General features: G+C 31.7%; 1 protein-coding gene and 3 long non-coding RNA genes across 20 annotated transcripts in view; 3 read left to right on the forward strand and 1 right to left on the reverse strand.

Moving 5' to 3' along the window:
* Nucleotides 1-1,299: 1,299 nt before the first annotated feature.
* On the forward strand, nucleotides 1,300-3,176 carry LOC122576820. Its single transcript, XR_006319903.1, has 3 exons — nucleotides 1,300-2,465; nucleotides 2,552-2,670; nucleotides 2,772-3,176. It is a non-coding gene; the product is annotated as an uncharacterized LOC122576820 (long non-coding RNA).
* Nucleotides 3,177-4,133: 957 nt separating this feature from the next.
* LOC122577059 lies at nucleotides 4,134-8,471 on the forward strand. 2 transcript variants are annotated; one of them, XR_006320041.1, is made up of 3 exons: nucleotides 4,134-4,584; nucleotides 4,695-4,875; nucleotides 4,964-8,471. It is a non-coding gene; the product is annotated as an uncharacterized LOC122577059 (long non-coding RNA). The 2 variants fall into 2 exon arrangements; XR_006320040.1 differs by having other exon boundaries at nucleotides 4,134-4,875.
* Nucleotides 8,472-10,425: 1,954 nt separating this feature from the next.
* LOC122577052 (trafficking kinesin-binding protein milt) overlaps nucleotides 10,426-21,260 on the reverse strand; it is a 100,677-nt gene continuing 89,842 nt past the window's right edge. For 9 of the 11 annotated variants that reach the window (XM_043748132.1, XM_043748135.1, XM_043748129.1 and 6 more), the window contains 9 exons: nucleotides 17,712-17,788; nucleotides 14,498-14,873; nucleotides 14,140-14,375; nucleotides 13,778-13,968; nucleotides 13,459-13,683; nucleotides 12,992-13,329; nucleotides 12,364-12,717; nucleotides 12,016-12,218; nucleotides 10,426-11,350 (listed from right to left, as the gene is read on the reverse strand). In XM_043748132.1, coding sequence (XP_043604067.1) covers nucleotides 10,871-11,350; nucleotides 12,016-12,218; nucleotides 12,364-12,717; nucleotides 12,992-13,329; nucleotides 13,459-13,683; nucleotides 13,778-13,968; nucleotides 14,140-14,375; nucleotides 14,498-14,873; nucleotides 17,712-17,788 — 2,480 coding nt within the window. In that variant the 3' untranslated portion in view covers nucleotides 10,426-10,870. The remainder of the gene's footprint in view (nucleotides 11,351-12,015; nucleotides 12,219-12,363; nucleotides 12,718-12,991; nucleotides 13,330-13,458; nucleotides 13,684-13,777; nucleotides 13,969-14,139; nucleotides 14,376-14,497; nucleotides 14,874-17,711; nucleotides 17,789-21,260) is intronic. The other 2 variants (XM_043748133.1, XM_043748130.1) reach the window with 1 other exon arrangement.
* LOC122577063 lies at nucleotides 14,883-20,353 on the forward strand. Of its 6 annotated transcripts, none has more exons than XR_006320058.1 (3): nucleotides 14,883-15,928; nucleotides 16,002-16,550; nucleotides 19,101-20,353. It is a non-coding gene; the product is annotated as an uncharacterized LOC122577063 (long non-coding RNA). The 6 variants fall into 6 exon arrangements; XR_006320056.1 differs by lacking the exon at nucleotides 19,101-20,353 and adding an exon at nucleotides 16,628-17,705; XR_006320059.1 differs by lacking the exon at nucleotides 19,101-20,353 and adding an exon at nucleotides 16,652-17,705.

Genomic DNA, 21,260 nt, shown 5'->3' on the forward strand with positions numbered 1-21,260 from the left:
TAAACAAAACACAAGTTTCCTCACAAAAGTTAAAAAACACGATGACTGCTATGTGGTCTCGATGTTAATGTAATCAAATAATCAAGTTAATTCAAACTTATTTCAGAATCTAATTGAACGTTTGTGAAACTATGTTAAACGTCAATTATCAAGACGTTATTTTATAAAGAAAATGCAATTACTACGACAAATTATAAAATATAGTCTGAAATATCGGCTGAGTTTCGCACTTGCTTACCCTTCCAATCGTTCCAAATTCAAAGTTATGTACACAACTGTGAAAGGCAGTAATGTGACTGTTCGCTTCACGCAAGTTGCCCCGCTTAAGTTGCTTCGTGTCGTCACGTAACGTCATTTTTATCAATAGAAACGGGTAAAAGAAGAAAACTGCTATCGGACCTTGAAATTAATTAGGTTTGCGAGACCCGCCAAATTGGTACATCTTAAAATTCGTAATGAAATACCCCAAAAACCATAGCATTAATTTTAACCATTTTGCATCGTAAATTAATCATTTCATCCAAAAAATGTATACACACAATTATTTTTACGTAAGCTTTTTAATTTTTTAAATTTGTATGTAATATATCTATCTATACGAAACCCCGTCAAATTGACGGGCTAGGTTAATTTCATAAACAATCCTTATATGTTTGCTTTGTTTGTAAAAGTTTCAGTTATTGTAGACAGTGTTGAGGGCACAGTATTTTTTTATTTTGATCAATCCCCCTTTTCTAGCAATCATTCTAGTAAATCCAGGAGATATAATAAAATGTTGAACAAAATTGTTAACATCCATGAAGATTGTTCTAAGGATACCTCCAAAGAAGGCCAGTATGATGATGAAAACAAGAGCCCATTTAGCCTAAGATGAAGCTGACAGCGAAAGTTCTGGAATACAACAGTACAATATTATATAAATTTGTAAGTATGGGACGCGGAAAAATATTAAACGGAAAGAAGCAAATTCTTGAACTACAACAGCAACAGTTATCAGTAGCAAAAATATCGAATAATAATATATATTTATTAATTTATATTTATTATTTATTATTTATTTATTTATTTTATTTATTATTTATATTCAGTAATTATAATCATAAATATAATAATAGATATTTAGTAATAAGAAGAAGTCGTAAAGTAATACACAATTTCTTAAAAAATGTTGAAGATTATGGCGAAAAGAAAAGTACTGGTCGACCGTCATCGTTATCCGATCGTGATAAGCGAGCAATTTTGCGTGTAGCTTCTAACTCGTAGTTAACAACGAAGCAGTTAACAACGAAGCAACAAAAATCTAGTATTAGCGCCAGTGTTTCAAGTCCCCGTTGAGTTCTACTATCCTGCAAAGATATTAAGAGGCTAAAAGTGAAAAAGAAACCTTCTTTAACAACGAAACACAAAGTAGGATGTTTACGCTTTGCAAAAGAAAGAATGCATTGGAAAATGAAATGGAGAAGGGTACTATTTTCAGACGAAAAAAGATTCAACTTGGATGGGCCTGATGGGTTCCAATATTATTTTCATGACATAAGAAAAGAGACAAGAATTCGACGACAAATAGGAGGAGGCAGCGTGATGGTTTGGGCCAGCATTGACAAGTATCAAGTTTATCAATGGGAGAATGAATAATGTTCGATACATAAATTTAATCAAAGAACAAATAAATAATCACGTAGAACGCATTTCTGGATCTGATTACATCTTTTAACAAGATAATGCATCTGTACACACATCAGGATTGGTCTAATCATATTTTAATAAAAATAATATAACTATTTTGCCATGGGCAGAACTTATTCATGACGTACGCACGAATGGAAAGTAGTATCACACGTACAAGAATTTGAGGTGATTGGTACCGCTCGTGTATAAGATTTATATCTTCATCTGGGTTGGCGAATGTTCTTCTAACCATGCGGATCGCTCCCTTCCTCTCTTCTAGAAATCGCCAAAAATAGGACAATGAATACCACAATTCGAACCTGGGTCTGGAATGTTCGTAATCAACTACGCTAACCACAGCGTTGCTGTCGTCCCTCCATAGGATAGGGTCTTTATGTAGCTAGTCACGGGACAGAAAACGTTAGAAAGTTTGCTGTCAAGTGCCGTTACGAATTAAAAAAATTCAGTTGTACGCGAATGGAGGATACGTTAAGTAAAAATTATATCCAGAAACTATATAAATCGATATTAAATCGTACAATAGAAGTAATAGAAAATAAAGAGGGATGTGTCCATTATTAAATAAGTATATATGTTTGATAAATAATTATTGTTAGTTACAATTTATGTTGATTATTATTTTCTTATTGTACATGTGCTATCATCTCGCTCTTAAAATAAAACAATTTTTTTTTTTGTTAAACACTGAACCTCATAATATTTGTAATTATTTTCAACGAACCGCATATTTTGAGCTCGTAATGTTTTGATACTATACGTCACAGGCGAAAAACTTTGTGAGTGAAAAAAGATCTTCGGATAATGAAAACAAAAACTTCTTGAAAGTATGTGGTAACAAGAAAATGATGTGTATTCTTTTTAGTTCTGACTCCGAGGATGAAGGGACGAGCATTCCAAGCACATCCCAAAATGTAATGGGTGAAATTAAAATTGCAATTGACGGGACATAGTGGATAAAACTGAAAGCAGGCGGATCTAGAGGTAGGGGTATATTCAAAGATATCGCAGGGCCTACTGGCTATGATAAGAGAAATATGAAATATTATTACAATAACTAATGGTTTTGAATTGATAATTGACAGACACGTGATGAAACACATAAAATATTACACTGAAACAGAGGCATATCGAATTTTGGAAGAAGACTGGACAATCATAGTTGCTGAGTTATGTAGTTTTTTAGGAATTATATACGCCTGGGGCACATATGAAGCGAGATCATCAAACTTCCGAAAAATTATATAAATTTATTTACATAAATTTACACTGGAATTATGTAAAGATATTATGAAAACAAGGTGAACATTTGTCAGAGATCAAACATTCATTTCATTTCAATTTCTATCTCTCCATTTCAACGTTAGAAGTGCGAAAAAGTTGCCAAAGTGGGCAACTGCAGAAAAAAGAAGCAATAATTGTTGTATATATTGCAAAAAGATCGTATGGGGAAAATGTACAAACAAAATACCGTTAATATTATTGTTATCATTTCCATGTTAATTAAAAAAAAAAGACTTTTTACTTATTAATAATTTATTTAAATGTGATGTCTAATATTGCTCAATTCAGACTTAATTTGAATAAATCAATTTAAAAAAAAAATGCGTATTATTGTTTACCCGTCAATTTGACGGGTGTTCGTAAAGATAGATAGTGTTAAGTGAATGTAAAGAAGAATTTTAAAATGACAAATTCATGTTTCATTTACGTTAGTAAGTAGATTCGCGAAAGAAATAAAAATAAATTAATTTATAAACATATGTAATCTTTCCCTTTTGAAGAGAAACTTCTTTCCCGAAAATTTCACTGTGCACACGTGCTGGAGTTGCCCGTTGATAGTATCGAAACATGTTCAGAGAATAAAGGATTCATTTCAGCGATGACAACTGTAACGATCTTTTTTTATTTATTAGTAATTTACAATCAATTCTCGCATTGAGAATTTTCAGTAATTTTCTCTGGCGTGGCGCAGTGATATGGCTAATTATTTATAATAAATTAATTTATAATACTTATTATAAATATATAATTATATAAATAAGTAAATATTACTTAATATAAATATCTAGTTAAATCTTGTGCTTAGGTCTAACGGGTAGTATTTTTTTAGCCTGCGGATCTGGTCCGACGTGTTAAGTAATTTAGTAATTAGGGGGTTTCGATGTTTGTTGACTCTTTTGTTATATCTGTTGCTATATTTTGTTATTTCTTCTTTGACTGTGGGTATATCGAGGTCGCGATGTATTACTTCGTTGGTGACGTACCAGGGTGCATTTATTAGGGATTTTAGCGTTTTCGATTGGAAGCGTTGAAGTATTTCAATGTTGGAATTACTTGCTGTTCCCCATAGTTAGATTCCGTAGGTCCACACAGGTTTTATCACGGTCTTATAGAGGGTAATTTTGTTCTGCGTGTTTAAATTGGAGCGTCGGTCAGTGAGCCAATAAAATTTTTTAAGTTTATCCTTGAGTTGCTTCGTTTTGTTTGTGATGTGTGATGTGTTAATCTCCTGTCCAGAGTCATGCCCAAGTATCTGTCCTTGTTAGAAACTGTTGTATTGTTAATGGAGACCTGCGGGCAGATTTGTTTTCTCAGTGTAAAGGTTACACGTGTGGATTTCATCACTAGAGAGTGGATGAAGCAATTATCGAGTCTGCGAGGGAAATTAATAGCGCAGTGTCGTCAGCAAATATTGTTATAGTTATCTCTGTTAATATTGGTAAATCGGCAGTGTAGATGGAAAATAGCAGAAGTTCAAGGACACTGCCTTGCCACTAGAAATGCCAGCTTGTATTAGAAACGCCAGCTTCTATTGGGAATGTTATGGTAGTGGCGTCTAAGTATTTAACCATGAATTGGCTTTTGGTTAGGTAGGACTTTAGGATGGGGTAGTAGGTGTGTGGTAGGATTTTTTTAAGTTTGTATAGAAGCCTTTCATGCCATACTTTGTCGAGTGCCTGTTGAATGTCAAGAAATACCGCTGATCGATATTTTTTCTTTTCTAGGATTTGGCTGATATTGTGTGTTATGCGATGGATTTGCTCTATTGTAGAATGTTGTTTCCGAAAACCGAATTGATGATCTGGCAGTGTTTTCGAATCCTCTAGGAGTGGGAGAAGTTGTTTTGTTAGCATCTTCTCGAATAGTTTTGACAAGGCAGATAGAAGACTAATTGGGCGATATGAGGTAGTTTGCGTTTGTCATCCGGTGTTCTATGATCTGTCATACTCTTTTTAGTCTACGTTTTTCTGCTATTTTTTTTAATATGTAATAGGGACATTTACGTTTGCTGTTAGAAGTCTTAATAGGTGTGGAGGAGCGGATAGCGTTTATTATGCTCGTGTTTAAGTATTCCGTGGCTGTTTTAATATCTTCATTAGTTTTTAGTGAAATTAAGGCTGAAATTGAGTGATTGAAGACTTCTCTAAAGAGCTGCCAGTTGGTGAGTTGGGACTGTAATGATACCCGCAGTATGTTTACATTTCGAACCAGACGGTCAACTGTACTTTGTGAGACAGCCTCTCAATTACTGTTGCATTTTCATGAATTTTTTACGAATTTTACGAATTCATAAAAAACGATCACCGACTTAAAAAATATCATTTTCTACTGTACCATGCCATTAAACACGAAGAATTTGTTTTCGTATCCAACGAAATTTATTAAAATATAATAATGAATTCATTAAAATATAATTAAAGAAAATGATATGGATTAGTATAAATTAACCTCTCTATTAGTATGTCTGTAACTAGTATTAAGAATTCGATATGTATCATTAACAAAATTTTTTAAAGCTCAATATCTCATCATAATATACAACATATATTCCAGTAATTTATAGGCAATGCAAGAACACTAATGGATAGAAGGAATTATAAACCACAGACGAGGTTCTGTATTTCGACACAATGCATAAACACGGCATACTGAATTGAAATATATTTTTATCAAATAATTATGATTATAATGTATATTTTACAATTATAATTGTAAAACATGATAGATCGAAATAGATCGAGGCGCCTTATTGCAGACAAGGCAACCAACGTCGTCCGATCACTAAGAGTTATACCTCTTTCCATGCCTGTATATACGACCGTGATAAACACTGGCGCATTCAAAATTCATTGTAGTAATAAGAACAATTTTTGGCGAATATTTCAGAAACTAAGCGAGTCTACCGCTTAATTATATAAGAAAATGTTATTCAAAATGTTGAGCTTTACGACATATCCAAAAATCATCGAAATCGGAGGATAGTTAGCATCTCTACAGTTTCCCCGTTTTTACTAACATGTGTTAATGTAATATGTAGCAAGAATAATTAACAATTTATACTTATCCTAGTATCACAATTTATTCAGTCTGCATTACTTACTAGGTACTAGTAAATATGAATATAACCTAACTTAGGAATTTTAAAATTGCACATTTGTTTTGTTTTACTGGTAGTTTATTTTACGTTAATTTTAGCTTAACCTGTCTTGACGTTGTTTTGGCCATATAATTTTGTTTATATTTCATCAATTTAATATTGTCTTCTTTATTGTGGGGACAATGTGTGATTTTGTTTGTGTGTAACTGCGTGTATCTTTGTTGTGGCTTCCGTTTGTGTGTAATTATCTAAACACTGTCATTCTTTACTTACTGACATTTTGCTATATGTATTTATACGGTCAATATCTTAATTTTTAATGATGTTTGTGTTTAGAAATTGCAGGAGAGGTGTCATCTCTTGTGGAGAAATGAATTACGATTCTTTTTATTTCCTAATTATTTCATTTCGGTTGGTTGAATAAAGTGGCTATAATGTGGTTTACATGCTGGATGTCTGTTTCACATTCACACGTGTTATTTTGACTGAATTTTGATTGATAATTCCTACGTTTGCTAAGTAGCCTGCTACTCGTTTCATATCTTGTTCCAGGCGGGGATTTGCTGGATATCTTCACTGATGAGTTCACTGGAAATTGGAAACTCCTATTTCAAAATCTCACAAGAATTCCTATTAACTGAATGACAGATCATAGATACTGGGGCAGACACGTGGAGTGCTATTATGAAAACGACTTGGTTACATGAACAAACTTGTCCCCTGATATATTCATATCTATGCTGTATTGCAAAATTACTTATTATGTACGAAAAAACATTTCATATAAAATTTTAATGCATTATGTGTGCTCATAGATCGAAGTACTCGCATTTTTGCACGTGTGTCCTGAATGGCATGATCGTTAGGCGAGGTGCAGTAAGTGCACTGTCACCTGTTCCGTCCTCGACTTGCCCGTCCAGGAATGTGCAAATTCTACGATTACAGGTATCACAACGCAGTTACGAGGCGAGTCTGGTTTCAGAAAGGGGATTTTCCGGTGTGTCCAGCAGATAGGTAGATAGGAGAGCAATTAAGGAGAAAAGTGTCGGTAAATTAATTAGGTCGTGACCGTCGGTAACGCGAATTCACAAGTTTCTTGCTACGAGTTAAGCACGTTTCGAATAAGTCGCGCGTGTACGGCAGGTATCTGTAAAAAGTAGGAAGATAATAGGCCGGAATTCGTGGGATAGTAATACACGGTAACGATGAACGAACGAGCGTCTAGAGTGAGTCGTGCATACCAATTATTATATTTCTCTTTTCTTTCCTTTGGTACCATAAATAAAAGTGTATTACTGTTCGTCGAATTCAATATCTTTTCCTCTTCTAAAGTATGCCTCTTACACCTTTCAGGTAATTCAGAGTGTTCAGAACCTGTATAGATCCGATAAAGATCGGATTCACGTTAAAAATGAAGCTCGGTGTTTCTCGCTCGAGCCGTGTGGCGTCCTCGCTACCATAATTGCTCGTGCTCGCATGTCACATTAGGGGACATATAAAGAACATATGAATCTATCTAGCGATAAAAATTTTGGATCAAACATGAGCATCACAATTCTTACTGGTGGAATCTAATTCAGTAATTAAGGTCGGGCCAAAATTGTATATATTAGGTTGTCCGAAAAGTGTCTTTCTTTTACAGGCCCGTCTTTTACAACGATGCATCTTTATACAAACATGAAACCTGATCTGTCGAACGTTGTGATCTTTATTTTGATAGAATAAAATGGATCATATGTAATTCGATAAAATAATATGAAACGGAAAATGTTGTGCATCCATTATTTTCTTATAAAACAAAAGAAACTTCTCGGACGACCTAATATCAAAAAAGTGTAAGACTTTTTTTTCAGTTTAATTTATTAATCTGTATTCCTCTATGTACAAGACTGCGCCTGCTAAATAATCCTTCCTATGATACAAGATAGAGGTCCATTTACTAGTAAAATTGCATCTCACCATCAAACTCACTCAATACATTGCAATCAATTTTTTTAACCATAATAGATTAAAAAAAGAGAGACAAAACGAAAGAACAATTCAGATTATTATTTACAAAAATAATTGATCAATTATCGATCGATTATTGGACAATTCATCTCCGCATTTTTACAAAGGGAAAGAAATACAAATTCAAGATAATCATTCTTTCTTTGTACTGTTTTCAATCAATATAATGAACATAACCTGTGAATTAGGCAATAGTCAATTCATTATTAATTATGTACAAGTGATTATTATCGAATAAAGAATTAAGGAAGGGATACAAAAATTTTTCGTGGTTATTTCATAATGACAACCCATCAATCAATCGACAAATACGGAATGACTAATTAATTAATCATCGGTACTAATTGTAAGGTCTTTTTGTTAAAGACCAACAGTAGTGACACAATTAACTAATTAATCTCAAATATAATTGATCAATTAACGATAAAATTTCTTAAGCTAATTAAACGAAATTGATACTATTTAAAGCACCTGAAAAATTCTGCTCTTAAAAATTGTGCTCCGCTTAGAAAATTCACTGCGACTTTTACTCTTTTTTTTAATAATAATTAGTGTGATCATATTTACTTGTCGCAATCTGAATCATTATGTTATAAATTAATTTTGTTTTATCATGTTATTATATATGAAGTCATTTATATCCTTTTACGTGCATTATTGACCTTGCATTTTTTTGGTAACTGTCTCGTTTTTTCTCTTTTTTTGGACACTTTGGCATAAAAGGTAAATAAATATATCAAAGTGACGCGGCTGAAACGAATCAATTTTGATTCAAATAATCTTTAAAATGAAGAATATTACTCTAACTAAAAAAAAAAAAAAAAAAATAATGCACAATATTAAAAAAGATTTCACATAAAAAATATGTTTCGACTATTTCAATGGTAACAAGAAATGTCATTACTGATAAAAATTGCATTGAGTAATGTAACATTTCATATTACATGATTGCAACGTTCTAAGTCATTTTAAGTATTAACTACAATATGCTATTATTCTCTATACAATGTAAATTAATTCACATAATACACCTCCCTAATACCCATTTGGTTTTCATATATGTGTAAATTAATAATTTCAAATGACTTTTTTTCGCACGCGTCTCTACATTGATATTCACATAACAATGGATACCAAAAGTAATCATTTACAAGTTTTTGGTTTGTTCTTCGATTAAGTAACATTTTTCTTTTCCACATATGAATTAGTTATGTACAACAAATCATTTAAAAATTAATCTAATCAACGTAAAATAGCTGCTGTGTAAAATTAAAATATGGAGGTTGTCAATTATTTTCGTAATTGCAATATGTCGGAGTGTTGATAAAATGATCATTTAAAAGCTTTAAATGAAATATTTATATAATCGAATATAATACTGTAATTTTAGGAATACGTTACATCGTTTTTCGTGTAATACCTTTCCATGCAAATATTTAAAAACATTGAGTTATAAATTTATAGTCTAAACAAATAATATTTCAAATATTTCTCAATATTCACGCAGAAGAAGGATCTAATATCAAAAGTGAAACTTAAAAAGAAAAGCGAAAAAAATAGCTAATGTAGGAATGTTAAGTTAATTTAAATAGTACTGACCAGCGATGCGATACTTCACAATATTTCACAGAAATTATAAATAAGGATATTGTCAATTAGTGTTCAATAACATTATAGTGCGTACAAAAGAAGAATAACATTAAGTAACATCAAATTCTCAAGCTTGATACTAAATATGTATCTTTATAATGTAAACGGACGTATTATTCTGTTCTTTATAAAATAGTACTATAAAATAAAAGCATATTCAATTTACTTCGAATTTTAACCCTTTGCATTGAGAGATGACTTTCGGTCACCACGGAGTTTCGTGCGGCAACTCGAGTGACGAGTGAGAGGCGACAGTCCCTATTTATGCTAAATTTCAACATATCCAATTAATGAGAGCGCAGTATTAATTCGTAAATAGGTTGCTTAGCTCTTTATATTCTTTGTTAGGAAGTGTAAAGTATTACACTTTAAAATGCAGATAAAATATTTAATTCCAAATCCCTTCGAAACTATGATTCTATCAACATCTCCGACGCTAATTCTGATTCAACGATCATGGCAAAAGTATTATAGTTTAGAAGTCTTAAAAAATGGTTTTCAGAAGTAAAATTATCTCAAATTAAGATGAACTTGATTTTGAGCTATTGAGAAATGAGATTGTATTCAACTGTATTCAAGAATGCACCTTGGTGAATACTTCATAAATTACGATACAAAGAAATACAGAAATTAATTATTACAAAATCATATTTGCAAAGATGTAAATATATATATATATATATTATTAGAATATAATGTTTTTGTATATTAGTGTATAAAATCATTTTACACTAGCAGTACACTAGCACGTGTCACATATGCGCTAAATCATCTCGAATTGCTACTTCGCCCAACTGAAAAAGTCCTCGAGCGCAAAGGGTTAATATTAGGACACATAATTAATGGCACATAAGCTTGTGTGTGATATTTAACTTCGTTCCTTTTTCTTTCTCTTTTCTTTTTTTTTTTTTTTTTTGGTACATTAAAAATTAAATTTTGTATTCTTGTGAAAAAAACATGGTGAAATGTTTGTGAATAAAATAGAGATTTTTATCGACATTTTTTGATAAAACAACTGTGATACAGATGAAATGAAGTAAATTTTTCATTTTATCACCGCTCCGACAATCGCATATTACGTTCTGTTAAAAACTTATCTGGCTTTTCCTTTATAATTTAGTCAATACTCAATAAACAATGGTTTCAAAGTAATCCACCTTTTCGTCCAAACAGCAGCGAGCTAATACTTCCCAAAGCGGATTGCGCAGGAGGTTCTTTTGCAGCCGTAACAGGGACTGCAGCAGATGTAACCTGTCCGAGATCAGATCTCATGGCTCTAGCACAAGTTCTTCTTTGCCTAGATTCCCTGTTTGGTATAGACTCGTCTTGTTTTTTGTCAATTATGTTTCGTTTTGTCGTCGAGGAATCACTAGCAGTGGAAGAAGGTGAAAGTTTCTCTTGATTCCCACTCATGGAGTTTCTCAGGAAAGTTAACTGAGCCATGGGGCTTACAGTAGCATGCCTGGTATATAAAGATCCTGGTAACACTAATGGAGAGAAAGATGAACCATACGTTGAAGCCATTATTGTGTCAATGCCTATTCTTTCAAGTTTCTCAACTAAACGGATACTGGTAAGAGCTTTTTTATCTGATCTGGATAATTCGGGTCGTTTTCTCTTTGCCTGTTGGAAAATACAAGAAATATTAGAATAAAGATAAAACAATAATTACAGAGAATAAAATGTGTTTGGTATAAAGAAATAGTAATAATTTCTCATTCTAATACCTTATTTTTTTAAGGTTAAATACTTCTAAAACTATTTGATTAAGGAATAAGTAATTCTATTGTCATGATTAAGATCAGAGTTCTTCAACTAATTGGAATTACTTATTAATGTCGTAATCTTTTACATACAACATATATAAAGATGAGATTTATAAGATTATAGTGGTTACTCATCATTTGGTGAAATTTTTATTCAACAAACGTTATTACTTATGAAAATTACCCAGTATTTTCTTCTTGCTTCTTTATTTTATCAAATTTTAATAAATAGATCGCTCATGTTTAAGGGAAATTTTCACACTTTAAATATGCGTATCATTTAAAACATACATATTGAATTGAATTGAATGTTTTACAATGCTTATCAAAATTAGAAAAAGTCAATTAGATGTATTTTATAAAATTATTATTTTTTATGTATTTTATAGAAATATATGTTGTGCGTAATGCGAGCTGCCAATACAATATATCCCAACTTCATTATCAAATCATATTGAATATAACTGTAATTTTGTTACATTAAAACTCCAAATGTTTTTGCTTATAAATGTTTATACATACCTGAGTTTCTCCACCGAATGTTCTCTTTAACAATTCAGCTCCACTGGATAATAATCCTAAAGAAAGTCTACCTTCTGGAGTTGGTGTACTACATCGACTATCTGGAGGACTAGCATCAGGACTATTGCAAGGTGTTGCAGTGGGCGTATAATTCCTCTCTCCACTCGGCGTTAATGAAGAAGGTGATACAGCTTTTATACCTACTTGAACATGTTGATTAAATTAATTTACTAAATTTTTTTTACTAACGAGTTTTTCTAATAACTGAATTAGATTCTAGTAGAAAATATATCTTGTATTATTTTTATAAATTAGATAAAATATTTTCAATGTCAAAACAAGAAATACCTCTTTCGTTTAACATTTTTGCAAGTCCAAGGGTTGTTGAAAATGTTGAAGTTGAAGTTGAATTTTTTCTGCTTAACGTGCTTGGAGTACTCATACCAGAATTTAAAGCACTACTAGGTGCTGTTTCGGCAGTACTATCCACAATACTTGGAGTGACATTTCTGTGATCATCAGGATGAAGAACAGTACTATTGGTGAATGTATATATGGAACCTGTATCTTGAAAAACTTTTCCAGGGTTAGTGTATTCTTCATCTTCTTCAAGATCGCTTAAAGTGAAAGTAACTAGGCCTAAATCCTCCAGGCCTTTACCTCCTCTTGTTTTTACTCCTGGCCGTTCTTCTAAAAGACCACCTAAGAAATAAAACAGTGATTTAATTAAATATTTTTATATTCACATTCTGTGATAGTTTCATTTCTCAAAAAGTATAATTTAATTATATACAATAACATGGTAAATAAAATACTGGTAAATATAATATTTCTCATTGTATTCTTGCAAGAGACAAAGCTATTGCATGTATATTATCTATAACTATTATAATATATTATACATATACTATTATTAAAATATATTAACAAAATATATTTTTTTAAATAATTTTAATAGAGGATCATACAGCATTACCTAGTGTAGGTGTAGCTAATCGAGTCCAATGATGTAAAGTTTGAGAACCTTCAATAGGTTTCACTATTTGTAACTTCTCAGGAACTCTCCAAGTATTTCCACCATAGCCACTTAAATTTCCACTACTTCCAGTAGACATAATACTGTCTGGAGTTCTACAACCATGAGGTGCAGAAGTGGAAGGTGAATGCACTCCAGCATCATAGTCATAAGTATATCCTGTTCCAGTGCTAAGACAAGCACGCCTTGTAAGAACTTCTGCAGGTGTTAATCTACGGAGTGCTACTTCTAAATCTGCTGCACCAGGAGCACCTGGCACTCCTATTTTTTGTGGACCTCTAAAATTTTTTAGAACATTTTTTTTACTGATTTGTTTTATAAATTAGTATTCAAGGAAATGACTATTAGCAAAATTGAAAACTTCTTATTTTATATATTGTTAAAAAGGCTAATAAATATAAACTTACGGATAATCTTCAAACTCTTCTGTATCGCTATGTCCAATGGAATCCACGCCAGGAATTGATGCCACAGGTCGAGGCTGACCACAACTCATTCGTGGTCCAGTAGAACTGCTTGATAGAGTTGATACTGTCATTGAACCTATTCGCGGGAATTGATTTGCATCAGCTGGATAAGATGTATTTCTTGATGCGCTCCTCACTGTTTCAAAAACTTTCTTATATGTTGGTCTGTGTCCAATATCAAAAACATAAATTAATACTTTTCTTAAATGAATGATAGCAAAATGAAAGATGTGAATGTGAAATGCAACAAAACACATACATCCTATCTGCAATGATGCCAGAATCCAAACTGAATTCAGAATAAAGCGATGATTCCAATTCTGAAGCTATGGAGTCTGCTTGTGGAACAGCGCCCATCGAAGGAAACAAAGAGCCTCCCCTAACAGTTGGCATACCTTTGTGTCTTTGTTTTCGCAGTTGTTCTTGAGTTTCCGTCAATAAATTTATCACCTTATAAAATAAAACATATTATTGCTTAAAATACTTTAATATCATTTAAGAGTATCATCTAGACTAGTTATATTTAATTTAAAAATATTCTTTGAACTTATTTTCCTAGTATAAAAAAAGAGATAGTCAGTGAACAGTAGTATGATAATATAGAATTGTCTGAGAATATACCTCAGCATATCGTTCTTTGAATTCAGCCAACTCGTTCGCTAGAGTGTTTTGATTATCCTTGGTGATGTGCAAAGTAGCGCTCATTTCATCATGCTCAGCCATCAACTGCGCCAATCTCAGTTCTGTTTTAGCTAGTTTTGCTGTCAAATTGACAATTTGTTCGTGTTGCAATCGATTTTCTTCCTTCTGTTTATCAAGCTCATCCGAAATTCCATCTACCTCCATATTTGCAGTTGCTACATACAAAATAATCTATTTACTAATAGAATTTTAAACTTCAATTAATACGAACTTTAAACATTCTTATGGGATTCACAAGCTTTTATTTAAAAATTTTAACAAAAATTCATCGACTAACCGAGTTGAGCGGCAATATCTTTGACAAGTTTTGCTTCTTGTTCCTCCGAATTGTCGGCATCGTGCATCAATTTCGCGAATTCAGTTCTTAATTGCTTATTTTCATCCTCGAGGCAGCTGATCTTTTTCTGCATCATGTCAAGGTTGATACTGCGAAGTCCGGTGGGCGAACCGGCTTCGGAACTTGATTCTTCGACATCATTTGTTAATATTTGGATTAATTCTGTCTTTTTTGCGAGTTCGTGTGTAAGTTGGGTAATATTTTCATTGGCTTCCTTTAAATCGGTCTCTAAACTGGTAACTGTGGCTTCGAGTTTTTGATTGTGCGATAGAAGTTCTTTACCGATACGTGCGGTTAGTTCCAAGTCCTTTTCTTTCTACAAATTAATTATTCACTTAACATTTAACGAACACGACAAATAATAATTCAATAATTTACAAGGTGTGATTAACAAATACCCCGATTGATTGTATTAAAAGCAGTCTTTATTAGATATCGGTACAAGCAATTAATTCCTTTCAAACCTTTTTGAGGTTATACACTTATGCCAACGTTTCTGTCATTGATTTTCTAAACGAATCTTCCGAAATACTCTTCAGACGCGTTATTATACTCGTTCAATATATTTAAACATCGTACATTGCTTACTCCGTGAGAAATATTCTTTTAGCAACGTTTTTTTTTTTTAGCGAAACGTAGTTCTATAGTTAAACAGTTACCTTATTCATTTGACATGACTTCCTGCAGTTTCTGGCTCCTTTCACAATTGAAAGTGTTAATAAAAGGACGAAGATTCGACGACATTGAGACGATAAAGGCGAATACAATGAAATATCTGAACAGCATTCCGAAAGATTAGAAAATCATCAATGGGAGAATCATTGGCATAAATATCCAACAAAGTTTGCCTTTAACATAACCAGTTCGGGTATTCTTTCATCACATCTTTTATATATCATATACCTTAAATTGTAGCTTAATAAGCTTTATTCTAATTTTATCTTGTTCTACTTTTTACAGAGAAATTTTTGCAAGTAAGAATAAATTATACATCGTTAGAGGTGTGCGGAATCATGTCGAGACTTAGCTGAAACAAGTTATATCTCTATTCTTCTAATATCCTATCTAGCATTTTTTCATTTTTTCAGTTATGTTGAAATATTTCCACGTGTTAACGTTTTAGGTAAAGTTATACACGCTAATAGGAAATACTGAGTAGGTATTTCAAATTGAGTGAAGACCAAGATGACATAAACAGAATGATAAAACTTTGATTTTCTTCAGTGTCTGATAAAAAAAAGACGAATGGTATGCGTCAGTACTTTTTGTAGCAACTGTACAAGGTGATTCATAAATGTATGTCCATACTTCAGGGGATGAATCTACACATTAAAATAACTAAAAACTATGTCGTATGAACATATGTCCTATGTAAGTACTTTTTAGTTTTCGAGATATGGATTTCTCATGTCTTAACATACGTTACTGCACTTTTACCTTTCAGCATCTAGAAAACTGTAACGAGCTAGCGAGAATAGAATACTGACTACCTGAAATTTTATTTCATTCATATCAATTGATATTGCTTCGCACATGTTGCACTCTGACTGAACAGCTTGCAAGTTGGTTACTATATGAATTTACTCACAAGACAACTAACAAAGTTAACTTCGACGAACATGTTATCTGTTTTGCTTTTACAATAAACAACAGATTTATTGTATGACAAACTTGATATTTGTTAGATTCCCAACGAATAGATTCGATACTTGCTAGAGTGATAGATGCTAAGTGTAACAGTTAGGATAAAAGGTAACGGACCAAACTATACTGTAGACTTTGTAGAGTGACAAATCTCAGGAAGATCTTTTTCACGATTCGCGAAAATTGGAAGAATAGACAATGCTGTTGGGAGTAACACGTGGATTGGAGAATTTGCAAGTTACGAAAAAGGCGGAAAAGGACGATAATTGGTTACAGGAAAGTTGGTGAAAATGAACTCTGTCTACTGGTCATCCTCAGTTAGCGATTGACTTAGGTCGACGTGCGTGACGTAAGTGTAATCAGTTAACGGTTCACAAGTGATGAAGTCATAAAGCATGTGGGTCTTGAAAACATATTGATTTGTAGAATATATTTTCTATAAATTGTTAGCCATCTGGGCCACAGCTTCAGAAGACAAACCCATTGGTTTTATAATTCTATTATTGCGCAGCAACAGCAGACTTGAGACGAAAATGACTCCACTTGAAAAAGAATGTTTCCCAGAGGAAGGGAAGGCTATTTTTCTACTTAATTAAATCAAATTTATGAAAAAGTAGAATAATGCTTATAAAACAGGTTTAAATGTATTTTTCCCTCATTTTTAGTTTCTAACCCTGGAAAACTATCAAACTACTACTGACCATGATTGTAGGCAGAATGTAACTCATAATGAGACGCATTTATAGAATAACGTCATCTTTACGAATACATTCATTTTTTCAATTTTTATGAAAGAAAGTCAATGACGAAAAAGGAATTTGTTAAAACATTCTGGTTATGAATAACTGTTATAAATGATCAAAATATTTCTGGTTACTGATAATCATTATAGATGATCAATCAAATTAAAATCATTATAGGTGAGACTATTTTTTTCTTTCGTTTATCGATAACTGTTATCCGTGGCAAAATTTTTTTTGTTTCTATCATTATCCATAACGGAATGTTTATTGGCTACCAATGACCAGAATGGAACAGAAAAAGATTCTGTCACGGAAAATGATTAGCGACAAGCAAAAAATTCTTTTATATATAATGACTATGGGCAAACAAAAAGAGATTCTCTTGCCGATATTGATCATCAGTAACTAAAAAAAAATTCTTTCACACACAATGGTTATCGGTAATCAAAAACATCCTGTTCATTTATTATATATTAATTCTTATGCTGCAACTTTTAGTCATTTTGGTTACAACTGTTAGAGTCTTTGAACATTTTGTTTAGTCATTCCATATCTTGGAAATTAAAGTACGTAGGATATATGTTCACATAACGTTTTTTACTTATTTTAATATGTAGATCCATATCCTGAAATATGAACATGCATTTCTGAATCACCTTGTATATTTATATGCCGAATTGAGATCCCATTACGAATACGAGTTCGTAATCCCTGGATCCTGCACACCCCTATATATATATATATTTTATATTAGCAGTCATATTTACCTCCTCCAGAAGCCTTGTAACTGCTTCTATGTCATTATAGGTCTTGGTCATTTGGCTCACCCGGTTGCTACATAAAACTGAAATGAGAAATAATCGTCTCTGTAATAATTTATAAAAGAAATAGCATTTAAGAGTAAATGGTTAGAAAAAATAGTACAATCTAATGTGGTACAATAGTACAACCAGCATATTATATAATAAAGAAGCAATAACTAAACAATGAAATAGAATAATTGTACAAGCAATGCGAGTAATAAATCAAAAGGCAATAATAAGAAATTAATATATATATATATAATATTCTAGAAAAGCTAAATGCATTTGTAATGATACATTCGTTGCTTAAGTCATACACGGTATAAACAGAAATTTTAATTTTGTGTATGCCAAATATTTCCTGTTTATGAGTCGGTAAGAACCTGTTGTATGAGTTAATGTTTCTATAAACATTTGCAATGATATTCATTGTCCAATTTTATACACAGTGTGAACAAACATTAATATTTTGTGTACATCAAATCCTCCCTATTTGTGTATCAATAAAAAAGCCTGTTACACGAGTTAGAATTTCTTTGATCAATATTTTGTACATGAGACATAAATAACACTGCTACTTAGAATGCTATGTTACAAACAATAAGATTAATTATATCACAAAAAGTAATTCCTGAAATTTAGTTTAGAATTTTAGATACATGACTATCCGTACATATATGTGAGCATTGAGTTTCAATTTATTATTTTTGTTATTGGTGAACATACAAATGTTTTATACGTATTCGACAATGCAAATGAATGAAAAATGCATTATGTTATTTGTAATAACTTTTTAATTACCCAAATATCTCCATTATTTTCAATAGCACATAAAATGTAATTAAAGAAAGCGTAGAATTTGTAGAAAACATTTTATGGTCAACAGTTTTCACAACTCTATTCTTTCTTCACTTTTTAATAAAACTGTACATTTAATTATACACTTTTAATTACTAGTTTCTATGAAATTTTATTTCGCCGGTATGTGAACTCCTTTACTACCTCTAATTCTGTCTTCTCCTCCCATTTCCAACTCATTTCCTTAGCTCTACCACTTTCATTTTAAAAAAATCATAATCCCTTTTAATTACCCAAATGACAATTTACTTTTTTTCTCTTTGATTTACTAAAATTTTTTAATTCAACATATATCTTTTATTAGACAACATAAATTAGACAATATCATCAATATTTGCAATTTGCACAGCTCCTACACAATAAATAGCATTTTTCATTGAATCTCTTAGGTTTTAAGCAAATAGTAAATCTTTTATTTTCGCTAGCCTGAAGTTCTTTTTCGTTGTTTTCACTATAATCAACCTATTTGCTACAACTTTCCTTTTTTTGTTTCAGCAAAAGTACTTTACATATCGTTATACACGTAGAAGACATAATACAGTAGATTCAAGATACGAATCTGTGCAAAAAAAGGAACAGAGAAAAGAAAAAGAGTACACGTTCTTCATAAGAAAATGAAAAAAAGATGTTTGGCGTCAAGCTATTCAACGAGCTTACAAGGATAAACCGAATATCGAACGATCGGAATGCTGACGTGCAGACGTGCTATTTTTGGAAATAGCTTCAGTCAAAAAATGCTGGAATCAATTATTCTAAGAGTCAAGAAGTAGAATTTGTTTTACCACAGCAACTTCTGTATCTCTGTAGAGCACGTGTATTGCTAGCATCTTCGTTCTTCATATTTTATTTTTTGACCTAAATCTTCCTTTGATTCGATGCAAAATTTTGACCTCGTTGATTCATTGAATTCAGTATGAATTTTCTAAAAAATTTCTTTGATCAATATTTCACATACGAGACACAAATAACATCGCTATTTAAAATGCTATGCCACGAACGATAAGATTAATTGTGCCACAAAAAATGATTCCTAAAATCTCTTCTTGCATTTTCTTAAAAGACATAATTTCTTTTTTAACATAGTATCCGTGAGATCTTAAAATCTACTCGACCAATTGGTTTAAAATTTGGCGTGCACTTTCAGCCCGCGTATCACTATAGTTTGAATTAGAATAAATTTAGTACTTTTCCTTTTTTTCTTTTTGTACCCCTAAAGGTTGAGTTAACATTGAGTTAACAAAAATATCGTGTAACATGCTTTTTGAGTTTGTCGGAAAGTTCACTCTAATCTCGCGAAAAAGACATATGATCCTATTTATGTTACCCAAGGTGACCTTGGTTTCGATATAGAAACAAAGTATTTTCGCAATTTTTTTATTGTCGCTTATAGTACACTCGACATCGGTAAAGTACATGATAAAAGTTAATGTTTATTTAAATGGAAGCCAGTTATCAATAAATGTCAAAGAAATTTCTCAAAAAGTGAAGTGATTAGAAAAAATTTTTTTCTATCAGTAATCATTATCAGTAACCATATATAACCATAAAAAATATTTTTGACTATCACCAACCAATGTCGACGACAAACATTTTTCTACTCATATTTGACTATTGTCTATTGTTATAATATTAATTAATATTAATAACGATTAGTATATTAATACAAGCGTTAACAAAAGTATTGTACTACAATATATTTTATTATCACTATTATAAATATCTAATATTCATATAAATATCTGTTACATACAAGTATATATAATATCTATAATAAATATCTATTTTTTGTTTCATATTTTGTCATATCGCTTTCCGACTTAATAATATATGTATAAGTTCCACAATTCATTTACTTATATTATCAATGAATATGTACTAATTGATATCAGTAATGCTGATAATAATTGACAGTAGTTGAATGCAACCAGAAATTATTTTTGTATATTTCGATAATGGTCATCGATAACGATTATTGGCAATCAAGAACATTTCCGGTCATTTATATTGATATACTCGTAACCACAATTACATTTCCGTCATTGATAATGATTACCGACAATCAAGGCAAAATTTTACCGTTTATAATGATTATTGATAACCACAATTATTTCATTAAAGATATTAACTTTTCAAATTTGTCTTATAACATTTACAATATCTGATCGTGAGTGCTATTCCTATTCGCAATTTAGCACCTGGTATTGTTTGATAAGAGAGCATGATCTTATCGAAAACAAATGGATTGGATCGATTTAAGAAAACTTCTAAAGAAATGGGTTCACAATAACAACGATAGCACGATATCGCAAGGAAAGGAGTTGCAATGATGCATTGTCTTCTCTGTAGCAAGTTACTTTCATCGCTTGAGAAATGAGAATACAAACACGATATTATAAAATTTAATGTAGTTACATAGCAGCGAATTGTTGTTACTTCTGTATTTATAGGTAGGATCATAATAGTTATTATTTTATTCTTTGGATAAATCTATCACACCGTACTGAACCGAAAAACCTTTATTGCACTTTCTTACATGGGCTAGGGATAAAACAAAAGAATCTTAAACCTATCGATTAAATCTATCGATTGTATCTAGAACTATCTTCTAGTTATTTTTCCTTGTAACTAGCGCATGTGCATATGGATCGCGAGCGC

The sequence above is a fragment of the Bombus pyrosoma genome, linkage group LG17, assembly GCF_014825855.1.
Source record: "Bombus pyrosoma isolate SC7728 linkage group LG17, ASM1482585v1, whole genome shotgun sequence".
Taxonomy (NCBI): domain Eukaryota; kingdom Metazoa; phylum Arthropoda; class Insecta; order Hymenoptera; family Apidae; genus Bombus; species Bombus pyrosoma.